Below are 19,726 nucleotides of genomic sequence, written 5' to 3' on the forward strand. Positions count from 1 at the left end.
GTATATGCGGAATCTACAAAATCGGTTCAGAGGAACCTAATTTCAGGGCAGTAACAGAGACGCAGACGCAGAGAACAGTTTGGGGGACGCTGCGGGAAGGAGAAGGTGGGATGAATAGAAAAGGACCGACATACAGGACTGATATACACACGACCGTGCGTGAAGCAGGCAGCTAGCTCTGTATAGCCCAGGGAGCTCAGCTCGGGGCTCTGTGATGACCTAGACGGGTGGATGGGGGCTGGCAGGGAGGCTCAAGAGGGAGGCGATTTATCTATACTTCTAGCCCATCTGGGTTTCCCTGCTGGCTCAGCTGGTAAAGAATCTGCCTGCAATGCAGGAGCCCTGGGCTCCATCCCTGGGTCAGGAAGATGCCTTTGGAGAAGAGCACGGCAACCCACTCCAGTATCCTTGGGCTTCCTTGATGTCTCAGATGATAAGGAATCTGCCTGCAATGCAGGAGACCTGGGCTCCATCCCTGCGCCTGGAGAAGGGAAAGGCTAGGTACTCCAGTATCCTTGCCTGGAGCATCCCATGGACAGAGGAGCCTGGCGGGCTGCAGTCCATGGGGTCGCAAAGAGTCAGACACGACTGAGCTGCCGGGGGCCAGCGTGAGGAACTCCGCCCAGGGCAAAGGTCATGAGGAAGGAGGCTTGGCATACGCAAAGGCGTGATCAAGCCTCAGGAAACCCCCTGTTCCCGAGCGTCTAACCCCAAAACCAGAGTCTGTTTTATGCTCTCACCTACACCTCTGACTTTACGGGGGGCTCTCCCCCATAACCGTTTCTCTCGGAGAAGGAGTAAACGTGCAGCTCCAAGGCAATAAAAATTCCTGGGCGTGACAAGAGTGTTTCAGCTTACGGACTCCTCTGAAGGTTATCTAGCCCACCTGTATAGGTTCGTCCGGCCACATGTGATTGTCTACAGCCTCCTAACCTGAGAGGCACGAGATGTTTTAGACTTACTAAAGGCAAATTCTCTTCGGGAGTTGGAAATTATTAGTATAGTGGGTTGGTTAGGAATTATATTGGTGAGAAAGGTTTTTCATTTGTTGTGTCAATAATTGCTGCTAATTCCCTGCTCTGGGTGGGACAAGGATGTCGCAGGTCAAACCTCTCTGCTGACAGACCAGCTTGTGTGACAGGATTATCCATACTCCTGCCACTAGGCACATGATTGTTTACTACCTTTCAACCGTAAACAGCACAGAGAGTTTTGGAGTATTTTGAGAGTCTTAATTAGCATAGGGCTTTTTCTTCTTGTTGAGTCAATGATTGCCGCCAGGCCTCCATATCCTTAGGCACCTGGGAATATATTAATCAATGTATTTGGAATATAGAAAAGGAAATATAGTAGTTTTTAAGGTTAGCAATACTAGACTTTTTGAGTTAATGGATTTTCTCTTTTGTAATAGATCACTGTACTTTGTTATAAATCACTGTGTCCTTGCTGTGTAAAAATGTAACTTTATCACTATCTTAAGACTAAATAGATCTTAAGGGGAGCATTGGTGAAGGGATTTTCATTTGTTGGGCTGATGTTTGCTGCTAAACCTCCATATTCCCTGCCCTTATAATGAATATAACTAGCATATAGGAGAAATAAGTATTAACCTTTAAGCATATAGGAGAAATAAGTATTAACCTTTAAGCATATAGGAGAAATAAGTATTAACCTTTAAGACTAATCATGTTAACCTTGGATTAAATAAATTCCTTTCTTGATTGTAACTCACTACACCCTCACCCTATAGGAATGTAACTTTATTTGGAGGGTGGTGTCTGGTTGAAGAAAAAACACCCTTGGAAGAAATAAGTTTTTTGGTTATCAGAAAGAAAGGATCATAAAATGTCAGCAGGTCTCACTCATGGCCAGAAGATGATGTACCTTTTTTATACATTTATGTGAAGCACCTGATTTTGATAAAGGTCAGGACTGCTGACCCCCGCGTGACTCTGTATTCATCCCTATGTGTAACAAGAGGTATATAAGCAAACCCCAAAATAAAGAAATGGGATCAGTTTCTGGAAAGACTGATTCCCCCGTGTCGCTTCTTTCTTGCTCCCGTTTTTCTGGCTGAATTCCCATCTGGAACATGGATGCTATTCCACGTAATCCAAGGTATTTAGCCTCCTTTTCTCCACTAATCTTCCTACTACACTATCCATTTCTAATCTCTCTATATCTGTGATTAAATATGTATTTTTCCAAAGACGCCGACTCCGTCCCCACCTTCGAATCACCCTGGATCCACCGGGGCTGGACCCCGGCACTGAGCGACTGAACTCAGCACACGGCTGGTTCACTTCATTGTACGGCAGAAAGAAACACAACATTGGAAAATCAATTATAGCCCAACAAAAAAAAATTTTTAAGAACACACCAAACTCTCACTGGGTGTCTGTTTTATATGTGATGAAAAGTAAGGCGCATGATAAAAACGTTTCGGAGGAGTGTGTCGGGGATGCCCTTCAGAAGCTGTCTGGAAGAATCCAGGCAGAGGTGGTCAAGAGGCATTTTGGAGACAATGCGGACAGTTCCCTGCAGTAAGTTCCCTTGATGTTGAAGGTGGACGGGATGAAGCTGCGTTCAATAAGCTGCGTGCGTGCCCGCAGCAGGGAGGGTGCTCAGCATATGACAGACTCGTACATTCCGGGGGCACGCGGCTCACGTGAGGCCGGTCGGGAAAGGACACAGGGCTCCAGGCAGAGGGAGAGCCAGCCTGCTCACTGTCTGAACACGCATTCCCTCGGGAGACAGATTCTACAGCGCATTTCCTGAGTTGCGGTGGCCTCCTGAACTCTGCCGTCATGAGTGAAGTTGGCAGTGGTGACAAGGTCGTAGAGCGTCCGAGAGCATGCTCAGAAAAGACCCCAGTTTTCAGAATTCTGTCTCTCGGGGCAGAGCTGGCCTCCCGAGAGAAAGCTGGCACTCCTAAGATCTCTGTTCTGGCCCAGCGACCACACATGGGGATCTCGTCAACCAGCCCAGCGGAGGCCAGGTGCCATGCCTGGAGAAGATTCTTGAGAGTCCCTCGGACTGCAAAGAGATCAAACCAATCAGTCCTAAAGGAAATCAACCCTGCATATTCACGGGAAGGACCGATGCTGAAGCTGAAGCTCCAATCCTTTGGCCACCTGATGCAAAGAACAGACTCACTGGAAAAGACCGTGATGCTGGGAAAGACTGAAGGCGGAAGAAGGGGACGACAGAGGATGAGATGGGTGGATGGCATCACCAGCTCGATGGACATGAGTTTGCATAAGCTCCAGGAGATGGTGATGGACAGGGAGGCCTGGCATACTGCGTCCATGGGGTTGCAAAGAGTCAGATATGACTGAGTGTCTCAACAACAACAACAACTTCATACCACAGGAGAAAGCCACTCTGGACATGAGACCCTTGCGGAACGTTCAGAAAACAGCAGCTCCGGGTGCAGCCCCACGGGAGGACCAGAGGGACAGCAGTCCAAAATGCAGGCAAAGGACTGTGGTTATTTCAATATGTCTGCATGCTCGCTAGCTCAGTCATGCCCAATTCTCTGAAGCCCCGTGGACTGTAGCCCACCAGGGTCTTTTTGTCCATGGGATTTTCCAGCCACAAATACTGGAGCAGGTTAATAGCAGCATTAATTATAACAGGCAAGATGTGCAAATGACCTAAGTGTCCATTGACAGTGAATGGATATGGAAGATGTGGGGTGTGTGTGTGTGTGTGTGTGTGTGTGTGTGTGTTCCCTCATGGAGAAGGCAATGGCACCCCACTCCAGTACTCTTGCCTGGAAGATCCCATGGATGGAGGAGACTTGTAGGCTGCAGTCCATGGTGTTGCGAAGGGTCAGACACGACTGAGCGACTTCACTTTCCCTTTTCACTTTCAGGCATTGGAGAAGGAAATGGCAACCCACCCCAGTGTTCTTGCCTGGAGAATCCCAGGGACGGGGGAGCCTGGTGGGCTGCCATCTCTGGGGTCGCACAGGGTCGGACACGACTGAAGCGACTCAGCAGCAGCACCAGCAGCATTCCCTCATTCCTTTTTTATGACTGAGTGATATTCCATGTGACTGAGTAATATTCCATGTGCTTCCCTGGTGGTTCAGCTGGTAAAGAATCTGCCTGCAAGGCGGGAGACCATATACATATACATATGCATATATGTACAAATATAATGGAATATTACTCAGCCATGAAAAAGAATGAACCAGCAACATGGATGGACTCAGAGATGACCACACTAAGCTAAGTACGCTATAAACAGAAAGACGAACACCACGTAGGATCACTTAGATGTTACATCTAAAATCTCCATCTCTAATCAAGCATTCGTATGCCTGGGCGTATATCCAGAGAAAATCATTTCAGAAGACACATGCACCCCAGTGCTCGCTGCAGACAAGACAGGGAAGCAAGCTCAGTGTCTACCACCAGATGAGCGGATGAAGAAGGCGTGGGCATAGACACAGCGGAATATCGAGCAAGTGAGTGAGAGGCGCTCAGGCGTGTCCGAATCTCTGCGACCCCGTGGGCTATGCCGTCCATGAGATTCTCCAGGCCAGAATACCGGAGTGGGGAGCCCCTTGCCTTCTCCAGGGGATCTTCCCGACACAGGGATCGAACCCAGGTCTCCCGCATTGCAGGCGGATTCTTTACAGCCCGTGGAATATTACTCAGTCAAACGGAATATCACTCAGTCATAAAAACGGATGAACTCATCCCAGTTGCTGCAACACAGATGGACTTGGAGGGCATTATGCTACCAGGAACAAGTCAGAGAAAGATAAGACGCTGCGTCAGATCACTCGTACGTGGAGCCGTAAAGATAGCACAGACTAGTGAATATAACGACAAAGAAGCAGACTCGGACGTAGGAGGGGCAGACTGGCGGTGAGATCAGCAGAAGAGAAGGGAGGGCTGCGGGCAAGATGGGGGAGAGGGTGAAGAGGTCCAAACCACTGTGTGTTACTCGAAACTTCCCTGGTGGCTCAGCTGGTAAACAATCCGCCTGCAACGCAGGAGACCCCAGTTTAGTTCCTGAGTGGGGAAAATCCGCTGGAGACGGGACAGGCTACCCACTCCAGTATTCTTGGGCTTCCCTTGTGGCTCAGCTGGTAAAGAATCCGCCTGCAAGGCCAGAGACCTGGGTTCAACCGCTGGGTTGCAAAGATCTCCCTGGAGAAGGGACAGGCTAGCCACTCCAGTCTTCTGGCCGGGAGAACTCCATGGACGGTATAGTCCATGGGGTCGCAGAGAGTCGGACACACCTGAGCGACTTTCACTTCATTTCACATTAGTTTAAAATAAAGTACACGGATGTATTTTACAGTACAGGGGACACAGCCAACATTTTATAATGACTGTCCCCGGACTCCACGTTTACCGATTGTGAATCACTACCGTCTGCGTTGTGGCTCAGCTGGTAAAGAGTCGGCCTGCAATGCAGGACACCCGGGTACAATCCCTGGGTCAGGAAGATTCCCCTGGAGGAGGAAATGGCAACCCGCCCCAGTAATTCTTGCCTGGGGGATCCCATGGACAGAGGAGCCTGGTGGGCTACAGTCCATGGGGTCCGAAAGAGTCGGACACAGTTGAGCGACCACCCGTTTCCCTTTCATCCTGTACATGTGCAACAGATAACATTGTACAGGCATTGTACCTCGTAAAAGATGATCGTTAACAAGAAAGCAGCTATTTACGAACCCGCTGTGCTGTGCTTAGCCACTCATTCACGTCTGACTCCTTGTGACCCCATGGATTGCAGCCCGCCAAGCTCCTCTGTCCAGGGGATTCTCCAGACAAGAATTCTGGAGTGGGTTTGCCATTTCCTCCTCCAGGGGATCTTCCCGACCCAGGGATCGAACCTGCAATCTCCTGCTTGGCAGCTGGATTCTTGACCACGGAACCACCAGGGAAGCCCTTCACTGTATCAGCATCCACTGGAAAACACGCCACCTCGTGGAACAGGGGCGCTGGAAGGGGACGTGGGGGTCAGCAGGAACTGAGGGTCGAATTTGAAGGTGTCTCCAGGGCCTCAGCCTGCGGAGTTGAGCACCAGGTTATACAAAAGCTGGTGCTGCTTCTCACATCTTCAAGATGCTTTTGGGGGAGTTCCATCGTGGTCCAGTAAGGTTAGGAGTCCACGGTTGCATTGCAAGGCGTCTGGGTTCCATCCCTGTTCACCAAGGTGAGGGGAAAATGGTCTTTGATTTCTTGGACACTGGCAGCAGAGAAACCACCCAGGAGAGTGTGGTCAGCCAGACCTGGGCCCAGCTGACGGGCTCTGGAGCTAACGCCACTGGACAGACCCACTGGACTCTTTCGTGTTCTTTTAATTTTTTTTTGGTTGGGGCACTTGCGGTCAGGTGCATGGAGATCTGAGCTGAAGGACACCCCCCTGAGCCACCTCCTTAAGGGTGGACCTATACACTCAGTCCGTTCGGATTATGTGTTTCCCAGCGATCACAGAGAGGACAGCTCCCGTGCAGCCCGAGGGGTGTGCCAGCTCGGATGGTCTCCACACACAAGCTCTGCTGACAGATTCAAGCGGCAACTCTCTGACTCCAGTCGACCGCGAGGAGGCTCCAGGCACAGGGGGAGTTCAAGGTGACCTGGGAAATATTCAAGGGTCATCTGAGCAAGCCCTGGGCAAGAGCATTGTGAGCGGAAATATATTTTTACAGCAGTGGCCCAGGCATCGCTGGCGTGTCTACAGCCTCACGCCCCACCACGTTCCAGACGCGTCAGATCATCTGGGGATTCATCCACTGGGGGAGCCAGGTGCGGATGGCAGCGCCCTGGATGCTGGGCCTAGAACTCCCAGGGTCCCCACTCATGACTAAACCCGTGATTAAGTGAGCTGCTGTCTGGCTTTCCAGGTGGTTCAGTTCAGTAGTAAGGAACCCGCCTGCCGATGCAGGAGACAGAAAAGACGCGGGTTTGATCCCTGGGTCAGGAAGATCCCCTGGAGAAGGAAATGGCAGCCCACTCCAGTATCCTTGCCTGGAGATTCCCATGGACAGAGGAGCCTGGCGGGCTACAGTCCGTGGGGTCACACAGAGTCGGACACGACTGAGCGACTTCACACACACACACACACACACACACACACACACACACACACACACACACACAAACGCTATAAGTGGAGAGAAAGCATGTGATTCGACTCAGGACCAGGGTTGGGGTGACTTTGACCCCAGATCCTCATCATGCGAGCAGGACCCAGGGGGTGGGGGCTGAGTGACCCCGGGGTGGGGGGCTGAGTGGCCCCAGGGTTGGGGGGTAGTGGACACACGGTCTCACCACAGACCAGGGAAAATGTAGACATTCAAAGAGCAAACGACGGTGTCCAGAATCTACCGTAAGTCAATGGGGAAATCATTAACCAGAGTGCCGTGTGGACGGGTCCACAGCTCACTGCGTCCACCGTGCTCCCCATAACATCATCTGCCGGTCAGCACAGAGGGAAGACCCACCGTGCCTGCCCCATGCCCCAAGAGCAGGGCCGACATGCTTCTCCAACAAGCAGCTATTCTTGGCTGGAAGCACCTCCCAGCCTCTGATGTATGTACACCCAGGACGCCTTGGGTCGGCGGGATCGGAAACACCCAGCTCTCTGAACGGCTTTTGCATTGTAAAATGTGCAAGAGCCGAGACGTGGGTGCAACCTAAACGCTGCAGGAAAATGGGTAAAGAAGGCTGGTACGTATATACAATGGAATATTACTCAGCCATGAAAAAGAATGGCATGATGCCTTTTGGAGCAACACGGACGGAGCTGGAGATTATCGTGTTAAGTGAAGTAAGTCAGACAGAGGAAGACAAGTATCATGTGTTATCAGTTACACACGGAATCTAAGAACGCGGTGCAAATACACCTATTTACAAAACAAACTCACAGATGGAGAGAATAGAATGATGACTACCAGAGCTGAAAGATCCAACCGGTCCATCCTGAAAGAAATCAGTCCTGAGTATTCACTGGAAGGACTGATGCTGAAGCTCCCGTCCTTTGGCCACCTGATGAGAGGAGCCGACTCATTGGAAAAGACCCTGCCACTGGGAAAGATTGAAGGCGGGAGGAGCAGGGGACGACAGAGGATGAGATGGCTGGATGGCGTCACCGACTCAGTGGAGTTTGAGCAAGCTCTGGGAGGTGGTGAAGGACAGGGAAGCCTTACATGCTGCAGTCCATGGGGTCGCACAGAGTCGGACACGAACAACGACAACACTTGGGCACCTGCTGCCCAAGAATCAGACCCCAGTCCCCGCTTTCCTGAGTGCTCTGGACACCAAGGCCCCCATGGCCACTGCCCGGAAGGCCAGCGCTAGCGGTCCTTGGTCCGCGAGCTGATTTATGCCATGCGTCCCTCAACTAATGAAGATCTACAGTGAAAACTGTGTTAACGTGTATCTGGCCAGACAAGCCATCTTTGTTCTTTCTCAGGGCTACCACTGACACATTTATTTGGCGCAGGGAACAGACACTTTTTAGTAATCCTTGATGTTGGGAGATTCATCTAGGAGAGTGATGGGAAGTATTCCTGCAAGGACAAACCATAAATTCTGAGCTGTGAACACAAACCTGTCCAAGTTCTGGCACGGGAATGGGAAACATCAAATTTGGATGGGAATAAATGATCAATATCAGCCGGCTCTGCAGGACATCCACTATTAATCATTCTCGGGGTGGACGAAGCCCCAGCTGTGATCACGAGTTCCCCCACCGGCGGAGAGAGGCGGTCTCGTCCCATTTGTGCCATGCTAACCCATGCACAAATATTCCCTGACTGGAATGCCAAACACCTGCAAAATCCTGATTGCTCTCTTTAATCATAAATTTTAGGGACTTTCCTGTCAGTGTGGGCTTCCCTGGTGGCTCAGCTGGTAAAGAATCCGCCTGCAATGCAGGAGACCTGGGTTTGATCCCTGGGTTGGAAAGATTCCCCTGGAGAAGGGAAAGGCTACCGCCTGGAGAAGGGAAAGGCTACCCACTCCAGTGGGCTTCCTGGTGGCTCAGCTGGTAAAGAATCCGCCTGCAATGCAGGAGACCTGGGTTCGATCCCTGGGTTGGAAAGATTCCCCTGGAGAAGGGAAAGGCTACCCACTGCAGTATTCTTGGGCTTCCCTGGTAGCTCAGCTGGTAAAAAATCTGCCTGCAATGCCAGAGACCAGGGTTCAATCCCTGGGTCGGGAAGATTCCCCTGGAGAAGGGAAAGGTTTCCCACTCGAGTATTCTGGCCTGGAGAATTCCACGGACTGTATGGGGGGGGTCACATACCCAGCAGGGTATGTCCATGGGGGTCACAAAGAGTTGGACATGACTGAGCGACTTTCACTCTACCACCTTCATGGACATAGTTTACAGCTACAGAACATAACTGCTTTCTTTAGAACATGGAACTCTCCTCTGACGGATACTGCAGAAGCAACACTGTAGCAAACTCGAGAAAGACTGGAAAAGTGATCTCCATCCAGAATGGTGATACAGACAAATACATAAATTTTAAAAATGCAAAGCTAGCGAGGACCTCTAGCTAGCCATGATCCTCAGACAGCTTTCCTGTGGGATGCAGCTAGGGGGGTGTTCTCCATGAGAGCTGATGCCTGGGATGGTTTTAACAGGAGTTGGTCCTATGAATCCAAGACCCCACCCCCCGCCCTGTTTTAATTTCATTTATTTATTTTTCGCTGCACAGGGTTTTTGCCGCTGCTTGGCTTTCTCTAGCTACAGTGAGCGGGGGTTCCTCTCTAGCTGCAGTGCTCAGGGGTATCATTGCGCATCACAGGCTCGAGGGTGTAAGCGCTTCAGTACTGGGAGCACACACGCTTAGTTGCTCCAGGGCATGCGAAACTTTTCCCAGACCAGGGATCAAACCTCTGTGCTCAGCACTGGGTTGGGGGTGGCGGGGGGGGGGGGGGGGTGATTGTTAACCACTAGAGCACCTGGGGAGTCTGAATCCAACTCCTTTGAGCCAATCACCTTGAGAGGAGGAGTTACTATCCCAGAGAAGGGTCCCGGGCACACAGCTTTGGTAAATTCAGCAGGCTCTTCTGAACACCATCAGTACCATGGACAGGGCCTTGGTCTGAGAACTCGTGGAATCAGGAAGTGGGTTTGCAGCTGCTGACTCAGAATATTCCCAGTATCGTCCCCTTTCGAGTTGTGGTTGGACCTGAATGTCCATCGACAGAGAAACAGATAAATGACACGTGGTACGTATTGCAATGGAGTATTACTCGGCCATGAAAAAAGGATGTAAGAATGCCATTGGTAGCAACAAGCATGAACCTCCAGATTGCCACACCGGGTGAAGTTAGTCAGACAGAGGAGGAGAAGCATCATACGATATCACTTATATGCACAGTCTAGAAAGAAACCGTACAATTGAACTTAGTCGTGAAACAGAAATAGACTCACAGGCATAGAGAAGGAAATGGCAACCCACTCCAGTACTCTTGCCTGGAGAATTCCCTGGACAGAGGAGCCTGGTGGGCTGCAGTCCATGGGGTCACAAAGAGTCAGACACGACTGACCAGCTAACACACACACACACACACACACACACATACACACGGGCTTAGAGAAAAAACGTATGGTTACTGGGGGGAAGGATGTGGGGAAAGGATAGTTAGGAAGTTTGGGGTGGACATGCACACACTGCTATATTTAAAAGGGAAAGAGGGAACCCTTCCAAACTCATTCTACGAGGCCACCCTCACTCTGATACCAAAACCGGACAAAGACTTCACAGAAAAAGAAAATGAGAGTCCAGTGTCACTGATGAACTGCAATGCAAAATTCCTCCACAAAATTGTAGTGAACAGAATCCAGGAACACATTAAAAGGGTCATACTCCATCACCACGATCCTAGGGGAGAAAGGAAGTAAGGTAGAGGAAGACAGGGGAGCCTGGCGTGCTGCAGTCCACAGGGTCGCAGAGAGTCAGACATGACTGTCTGTGGGATTTTCCAGGCAAGAACACTGGAGTGAGTTGCCATTTCCTTCTCCAGGGGATCTTCCCAACCCAGGGACCGAACCCACGTCTCCTGCATGGAATGCAGATTCTTTACCGTCTGAGCCACCAGGGAAGCACTCAGCACACTTCACATCATTTTAAAGCAACACCCTAAAATTGACTATCCTGATAGTGATGCCCAAACACATCAGTGGAACCCAGCTTCGGCAATAAACTGAAACTCTATTTCCATGGTAATCCCGCTTTCCCCAAGGACTTCCAGAGCTCCTGTCTGTGCCTGAATTAACCTCTGGAGTTCACCAGACCTCACCATTATTTTTTCAATTTATTGTTTCAGTTCAGTTGCTCAGTCATTCCTGGTTCTTTTCGACCCCATGGACTTCACCACAGCAGGCTTCCCTGTCCATCACCAACCCCCAGAGCTTGCTCAAACTCATGTCCATTGAGTCGGCGATGCCATCCAACCATCTCAGCCTCTGTCGTCCCCTTCTCTTCCCGCCTTCAATCTTTCCCAGCATCAGGGTCTTTTCCAATGAGTCCGTTCTTCCCATCAGGAGGCCAAAGGATTGCAGCTTCAGCTTCAGCATCAGTCCTTCCAGTGAATATTCAGGACTGATTTCCTTTAAGATTAACTGGTTGGATCTCCTTGCAGTCCAAGGGACTCTCAATAGTCTTCTCCAACACCACAGGTCAAAAGCATCCATTCTCCTGAGCTCAGCTCTCTTTATAGTCCAACTCTCATATTCATACATGACTACTGGAAAAACCATAGCTTCGACTAGACGGACCTTTGTTGGCAAAAACATCTATGGTTTACTTGCAGGAAAATTAGTTTACGATGTTGCTTTTTTTCTGTAAACACCACGAACCAGCCATAATTATACATACAGCCCTCCTGAGCCTCCCCCCACCGCACGCCATTCCACCCTCTAGATCATCAGCCTCTTACTCAGAGTGAAGAACTGGAGGCATGCCACTCAGTCACGAAAAGGGATGAAACGGACTCACTGTGGGGATGTGGACGGACCTAGAGTCTGTTACACAGAGTAAAAGGAGTCTGAAGGAGTGAAATAAACATCATATGTGAACACATATATATGGGCTCTATAAAAACGGTGCTGATGAAGCTAGTTCAGGGAAGAGTCAGAGGTGCAGACGCGAAGTACAGCCTTGCATCACTCACCGTTATTCACCAGGACGTGGAGGGGCAGCTTCTTCATTTTGAATGTCTGGACGAACTCCCGGATAGACCTCATGGACGCCAGGTCGCAATACAGAAACTCCACTGGAGGAAGACAAAGAAGCGAGGTGAGCTTTCAATGCACCGCGCGCGCTACAGTCCATCAGCGTTCACTCGGAAGGGACATGTTAGGACACTCTTGAGTACAGACAGAGGAAGCTGTGTGTGCCAAGTCACCCGGCCCATGAGAACAAGGGAGGGCGCGTTTTCAATGCTTTCCCTAAAACAAGAAAATAACAAAGGGAGCGTGCGTAAGGGGCGGGCGTAGTCCAGGATCAGTTACTCAGCACGGTCACCATCCTGCGAATCGTGGGTGGCCCCTCCCCGGAAGACACACTGGGAAGGTGAGGATGCATTTTTGGAAAGTCAAAGTGTTAGTCGCTCAGTCGTGTCCTGCTCTTTGCGACCCCGTGGACTGTAGCCCCCCAGGCTTCCTCGGTCCATGGGGATTCTCCCGGAGACCCCGGTTCGATGCCTGGGTCCGGAAGGTCCCCTGGAGAAAGGAATATCAACCCACTCCAGTATTCTTGCCTGGAGAATCCCCATGGGCAGAGAAGCCTGGTGAGCTACAGTCCATGGGGTCACAAAGAGCAGGATACATCTCCTGCATTGCAGGCAGACTCTTTATTGTATGCATTTAGAAATTTAAAAAGAATAAATAAAAATCAATCGTTGTTGTATGTCGGCTGAGCCCAGGGGTTTAAAAAAAAAAAAAAGCAACATTAGGCACTTACCTTTTACATGTTTCTTTTTAACATTTTTTTAAAATGTGGGCCATCTTTTAAAGCCTTTAATGACTTTGTTACAATACTGTTTCGGTTTTATGCTTTTGGCTTTTTGGCCAAGAGGCCCGTGGGCTCTTACCTCCTCAACCAGGGATGAAACCCATACCCCCTGCATTGGAAAGCAGAAGTCCCTTGCATGTTTCTTAAATGCATATTTTGTTGTTGTTAATTTTTTTGCTCTTTTGATTCTGTTCTCAATGGCAGCAGGTTGTGGCAGATTGGGGAAGATGGAGCTTTGCCGCAGGGAGTTGGGAATTTCTGCTCTAGAAGTCGGTGCCATCTGCACAGGAATTCCCAACACGCTGTTTCTAATTTCCCCCCTGAAACACTCCCAAGAATGTTTTTTTTTTAAAAAAAGAGGGAAACCCACACGATTGCTAATAACTACAACCATTGGTGAAAAAAGGATGCGTGGACCCACACACTCAGCTTCCAGTCCTGTCCAACTCTCTGCAACCCCATGGACTGCGGCCCGCCAGGCTCCTCCGTCCATGGGATTCTCCAGGCAAGAGTACTGGAGCGCGGTGCCAAGCCCTCCCCAGGGGGATCTTCCTGACTCGGGGATCGAACTCAAGTCTCCTGAGTCTGCTTGCCCCTGGCAGGCAGGTTCTTTACCACTAGCGCCCCGTGGGAAGCCCCAAAAGGACCATAATTGACAAGCAACACGGGGGCTGACGCTTCGTGTTGAGAGCATTGCCTTGTGAGCGGGTCACTGCCTCTTGCTTTCTTTCTATCCACTGGTTTGAATTTTTTCATTTTTTATAGCTGTGCCGCACAGCTTGCAAGATCTTAGTTCCTCACCCAGGAATGGAAGGAGGGCCCTGGCAGTGAATGCGCTAAGTCCTAACCACTGGACCCCAGAAATTAGCCCAGTCTCGTCATCAGCACCAGTTTCCACGTCCACTCAGGAGCTGCCCCTGTCTCTCACCTCCACAACAGCATCAGTGGAAGCGGGGGGTGATACTGCATGGGGGATCTGTTGTTCAGCCGCTTAGTCATGTCCAACTCTTTGCGACCCCACGGGCTGCAGCACGCCAGGCCTCCCTGTCCTTCACTGTCTCCCGGAGCTTGCTTGTACTCACGTCCATCGAGTCGCCATCCAACCATCTCATCCTCTGCCGTCCCCTTCTCCTCCTGCCTTCAATCCTTCCCAGCACTGGGGCCTTTTCCAGTGAGGAAAAGGAGCCCCTAAATCAAGTCCTGCTGCTGGGGAGGGCAGACTGCCCCTCGCAGACCAGACTGCGTGAAGAGCTCCATCTTTGAGAAGAGCGGCACAGAAGACACAGTGTAACCCCTGACTCCCGTCCAGCAGAGGCACCAGGACTGACCACGGGGGGGGGGGGGGCAAGGCACTCACGTGTGTTAGGGGTTCACCTCACATGCAACTAGGGGCTGCGTATCTGCAACAGCGCACACGGTGAGAGGGGCTGTAGTAGCTGACCCGGCACGGCTCTTCTCGGGGAGGAGGAGACAGCGGGTACCAGGGAAACAAGATTTCTGCCTTCTGTTTGGTTGAAAGTGAAAGTGAACTTGCTCTGTTGTGTCCGACTCTCTGCGACCCTGTGGACTGTAGCCCACCAGGCTCCTGTGTCCATGGGGATTCTCCAGACAAGGAGACTGGAGTGGGTTGCCATTTCCTTCTCCAATTATTTATTTGGTTACCATGGGTCTTACTTGCGGCATGCAGGATCTTTCAGTTGCGGGCATGGGGCATGTACCTCCCCGACCAGGGACTGAACCCGAGCCTCCTGCATTGGACGCTCAGAGTCTTAACCACTGGACCACCAGGAAGCCCCGTAGCTGACATTTTTCTCTTGACCTGGGGCGCCATTAACCTACCCTTTCATTTCTAGCTACATGATTATAGAGAAATGGAGGCTGCCGTGCTCTGAGAATATTCAGGGCACCCCTAGGGAACAAGAAACAGAACACGTGTCTCGCAGGCGACTGGAACACAAAAGGTATACCAGTTGTCCGGGTAGCAAAAAAGCCGGAAACTCAGATAACAGGTAGGGGGTGAAGTTGGAAAGAGTTCAGAGTTAAGCCAAGGGTCTGATCCTGCTGTAGGAAAGAGTGAGACTGACAAGCAGCTGGTCATGATACAAAACCAAGATGGTAGCCTCCCACTGGGAGACCATGTTGAGGGCAGGGAATAGGAGGATTCTTCTGTATGGTCGTGACGGAGTTTTTTTTAAGGCAGGGATTAAAACTTAAAAGGCTGAAAAGCGGCAGGCTAACAAGGAAACACCAGGCAGGGCTGGCCCTTTTGAGACAAGGAGGAGGTGATTCAGGGCTAAAATTTCCATGGGACAACGCGGATCGTTACCTGTGGGTGCAGTGTTCAGGCAACGCGCAGGCGTGATACAGACGGAGAGAACACGTGTGTGGACAGCCACGTGGGGAGTGCAGGTGGGAAGAATTTGCGAGATTCGGACTGACACGTATACACTATTGATACTCTGTGTGAGGTAGGTAGGAAATGAGCACCTACCGTATACCTCAGGGGACTCTGCTGAATGCTCTCTAGTGACCTAAATGGGAAGGGAAGCCAACAAGGGACGCTATGTGTATACATATGGCTGACTCACCTCGCTGCACAGCAGAAGCTCGCAGAACATCGTGAAACAACTATATCCCAACAAAGATTAATAAAAAATGCTGGAGCTACGATGATGGTTATAGTTAAGCAGCGAAATCCTCCGCTGCCATTTCTTCATCAGAAGATTTCGAACAACACAACATTACAGCCTCTTTGTCAAAACCCATTAGAAACGCAGGAAGAGGTGGGCAGAAACAAAACTGTTCTGGGAGAATGCCATGTATATCTTTGAGCATCTGAGGAATCGACAGACAAAAAAAAAAAACAACTCAAAAAACAAGGACCCAGAGAAGACTGTGGATGATACATCTGACAAGATCGGGAATGCAAATTAACAAACAGAGAGGCGTCTATGATAGGAAGAAGATTTTAAAATGATAGGTGTCTATTTCTAACCGAATGAATAATAGGCTAAATTTACAAGTAAAATAGGAACATCTCAAGGAAATGAGTACTTTAATCGAGAAAAGGACTGACTGATACGATCTAATCAAGCAAATTAGGACTAATCAGACCAACAAATATGGGATAAATTTTTAAAAATTCATGAAGGAAAGACACTCAGAAAACACAGGGGAGGGTGTCAGATGGTATTTGATCAAATCCTTTCCTATTTTCAAAAACCAGACAACCCCGCCTCTAAACTGACCGACTTAGAATGCAGCAGGTGGAGGGGAGCCTGAACTGATTCTCTTGATGACGCGTGCATCTTTCTGATACAAAAAGCTGCCAAGAAATGGCATCAGAAGATTTCACCGCTGCTCAGTGGTTAAGACTTTACCTTCCAATGCAAAAGGGGCAGGTTCGATCCTTGCTTGGGGAGCCAAGATCCCATATGCCTTGCGACCAAAAACACGAAAACATAAAACAGAAGGAGCATTGTAAGAAACTCAATAAAGCCTTTAAAAATGTGGGGGAGGGCAGAGACTGGAAAAAAAAAAAAACCACCACAATGGGAAGAGAGAGTTCACATTACTAACTACAGACGAAAAAACAAAACCGTGAATGAAAAGGCAAATTCAAACGTTTCCACTGGGATAAAAAGAACAGTGCCAACTGCAAGCAGCGACCTCATGGACTGTAGCCCGCCAGGCTCCTCTGTCCAGGGGATTCTCCAGGCAAGAACACGGGGGTGGGTTTCCATGCCCTCCTCCAGGGCATCTTCCTGACCCAGGGCATCTTCCTGACCCAGGGATCGAACGTGGGTCTCCTGAGTCTCCTGCGTTGGCAGGCAGGTTCTTTACCACGGAGCCACCTGGGAAAACCCCTCTTACGCCGTCCCTCTGTGCCCACCTAAGCCTCAAGCTTATCCCTATCAAGCAAAGAGCGGGTCGTCAGAATCACACTGACCCCTGGCTGCAGAGAGATATGGTCAGGACACACGCGTCAACCTCCAGGAAAGTTCACTTCTCTAAGGCTCCCACTTCCTCACCCTCACCACAGAGCCATCTCAGGAAGACATCACAGTAAAGCTCAAGCCCTAGAACCTCAAGCATAAAACCACGACCACCACCACCCAAATGGCAGCCCACGCCAGTGTCCTTGCCTGGAGAACCCCATGGACAGAGGAGCCTGGACGGCTACAGCCCACTGGGGTCGCAGAGAGTCGGACACGACTGCGTGATTGAGCACGCATATAGTATTTCATCGTGGGCTTTGCACGTGGCTCAGGGGTAACGAATCTGCCTGCCAATGCAGGAGACGTGGGTTCGATCGCTGGGTTGGGAAGATCCCCTGGAGGAGGGCATGGCAACCCACTGCAGTGTTCTTGCCTGGAGAACCCCAAGGACAGGGGAGCCTGGAGGGCTACAGCCCATGGGGTCACAGAGAGTCAAACACGACTCATCAACTCAACAACCACCACCACCCAAAAAGCCCACAGTACAGGTTAAAAAAAAAACCTTTGTAAAAGTTGCTAGCATCTGTGCAACTTTCAGACTACAGACCATTCCAATGTTTCTGACCCCCAAGTGTATTTGGAAGATGAAATTAAAAGGAGAACATTCTCGACTGACGCTAACTGACCCCAAGGCACGTAACAGATGTCCCCAAAGCACTTCACAAGTAAAGAGAAAACACTGATATTGGACTGACTCAGAAGGCAGCCAGTTAGAAGGCAATCTGACTCATGCTTGGAAACAGTGATTTTTAAAGAGCTTTAAAAGCAATTCCTACTCCCAGGAGGTAAATGGTTCTCCTGGGGATCTTATTTACTTCTTCCATCTACAAGGCAGGGCGAAAAGAAGCTTCCGCCCAGCCCAGATGATCAGAGCCCCTAATTAGTGTAGGTTTAATCTGTTCCCCCCAACTGTGTATGGATGACAACACCCAGATGAAGTCAGCACGGCCCCGCCGTCAACCCTGGGTGAGCTTGCATACGGAACCACGGGAGAAATGCAAATTTAACTGCCTTGACGTATCACCTCGCACCTGTCAGAACGGCTATGCTCAAAAAGGTAACACAGAGGAAACGCGGGAAGGGGGGTGGAGAGAAGGGAGGCCTCCTACACTGTGGGTGGGATACACAAGGGCACATTCACTACAGAGAACAGGACGGAGGTTCCGTGAGAAGCTAAAAATAGAGAGACCCCAATGGCCCTGTCATCCCACTCCTGGGTGTCTACCCAGAGAAAACGCAAAGGGAAAGGTGCCCCCCAAAGCCCTTTGCAGCACTGTCCACAATAGCCAGGGTGAAACAACCCATCGTCAGATGAACGTGCAAAGAACGTGGGGGACATAAATAAAAGGGGATGCTGCTACTGTTTACTCGCTGCTGCTGCTGCTGCTGCTGCTGAGTCGCTTCAGTCGTGTCCGACTCTGTGCGACCCCACAGACGGCAGCCCACCAGGCTCCCCCGTCCCTGGGGTTCTCCAGGCTGGAGAACCTGGCAACACTGCAGTGGGTTGCCATTTCCTTCTCCAATGCATGAAAGTGAAAAGTGAAAGTGAAGTCGCTCAGTTGTGCCCGACTGTGTGCGACCCCATGGACTGCAGCCCACCAGGCTCCTCCGTCCCTGGGGTTCTCCAGGCAAGAGCACGGGAGTGGGGTGCCATTGCCTTCTCCAATGCATGAAAGTGAAAAGCGAAAGTGCAGTCGCTCAGTCGTGTCTGACTCCCAGCGACCCCATGGACTGCAGCCCACCAGGCTCCTCCGTCCATGGGGTTCTCCAGGCAAGAACACGGGAGTGGGGTGCCATTGCCTTCTCCGTTTACTCACTAAGCTGTGTCTGACTTTAGTGACCCTATGAACTGCAGCCCGCCAGGCTATTCTATGCATGGGATTCTCCAGGCCAGAATACTAGAGTGGGGTGCCATTTCATACTCCAGGGGATCTTCTCAACCCAGGGATCCAACCTGCATCTTTTGCATGGGCAGGCAGACTCTTATCACTGAGCCACCTGGGAAGCCAGCGGTGGAATATTACACAGCCATGAAAAGAATGAAATCATGCCGGTTGCAACAGCAGGATGGACCCAGACATGATCATAGTAAGACAGACAGACAGGCAGACAAACACCATATGATATCATTTATATGTGGCATCTGGGTTTTTTTTTTTAATATACAAATGAACTTATTTTCAATACAGAAAGAGACTCACAGATATGGGAGACAAACTTATGTTTACCAAAGGAGAAAGTGGAGATGGGATAAACTGGGGATTCGGGATGTACACGTGCACGCTAATATTGTTCAGTAGCTCAGTTCAGTCCGACTCTTTGCGACCCCGTGGACCGCAGCCCGCCAGGCCTCCCTGTCCATCACCAACTCCCGGAGCTTGCTCACACTCATGTCCATTGACTCAGTGATGCCATCCGACCATCTCACCCTCTGTCCTCCCGCCTGCATTCAAGAATCCCGCGAACAATATATATATCGTCCTCTAAATTAAATACACTAGATAACCAAGAAGGACTTATTGGATAGCACAGGAAACTCCACTCAACAGGCTGTGATAACCGACTTGGGAAAAGACTGGAATGAAGCCCTCTAAATAGCTCAGTATTTATAAGAATGCTTTGGGCATCAAGCAGAGCTGTAGAATGCCGTGCCTTCAGAAACAGTGTCTATGGTCCACCACAGCTGCACTTGTAGAAACTTCTCAGGCGGATCTCCTAAAAACTGGAGCTG

The 19,726-nt window shown here is 50.3% G+C and overlaps 1 protein-coding gene across 1 annotated transcript in view; it reads right to left on the bottom strand.

Annotated features, from left to right (window-relative positions):
- Positions 1-19,726, bottom strand: part of LOC101115005 (dehydrogenase/reductase SDR family member on chromosome X) — a 138,383-nt gene that overhangs the window by 27,094 nt on the left and 91,563 nt on the right. Inside the window, exon 4 of the mRNA XM_060408593.1 lies at positions 12,156-12,257. Within this exon, the coding sequence (XP_060264576.1) occupies positions 12,156-12,257 (102 nt within the window). The remainder of the gene's footprint in view (positions 1-12,155; positions 12,258-19,726) is intronic.

The sequence above is a fragment of the Ovis aries genome, chromosome Y (assembly GCF_016772045.2).
Source record: "Ovis aries strain OAR_USU_Benz2616 breed Rambouillet chromosome Y, ARS-UI_Ramb_v3.0, whole genome shotgun sequence".
Lineage (NCBI taxonomy): Eukaryota > Metazoa > Chordata > Mammalia > Artiodactyla > Bovidae > Ovis > Ovis aries.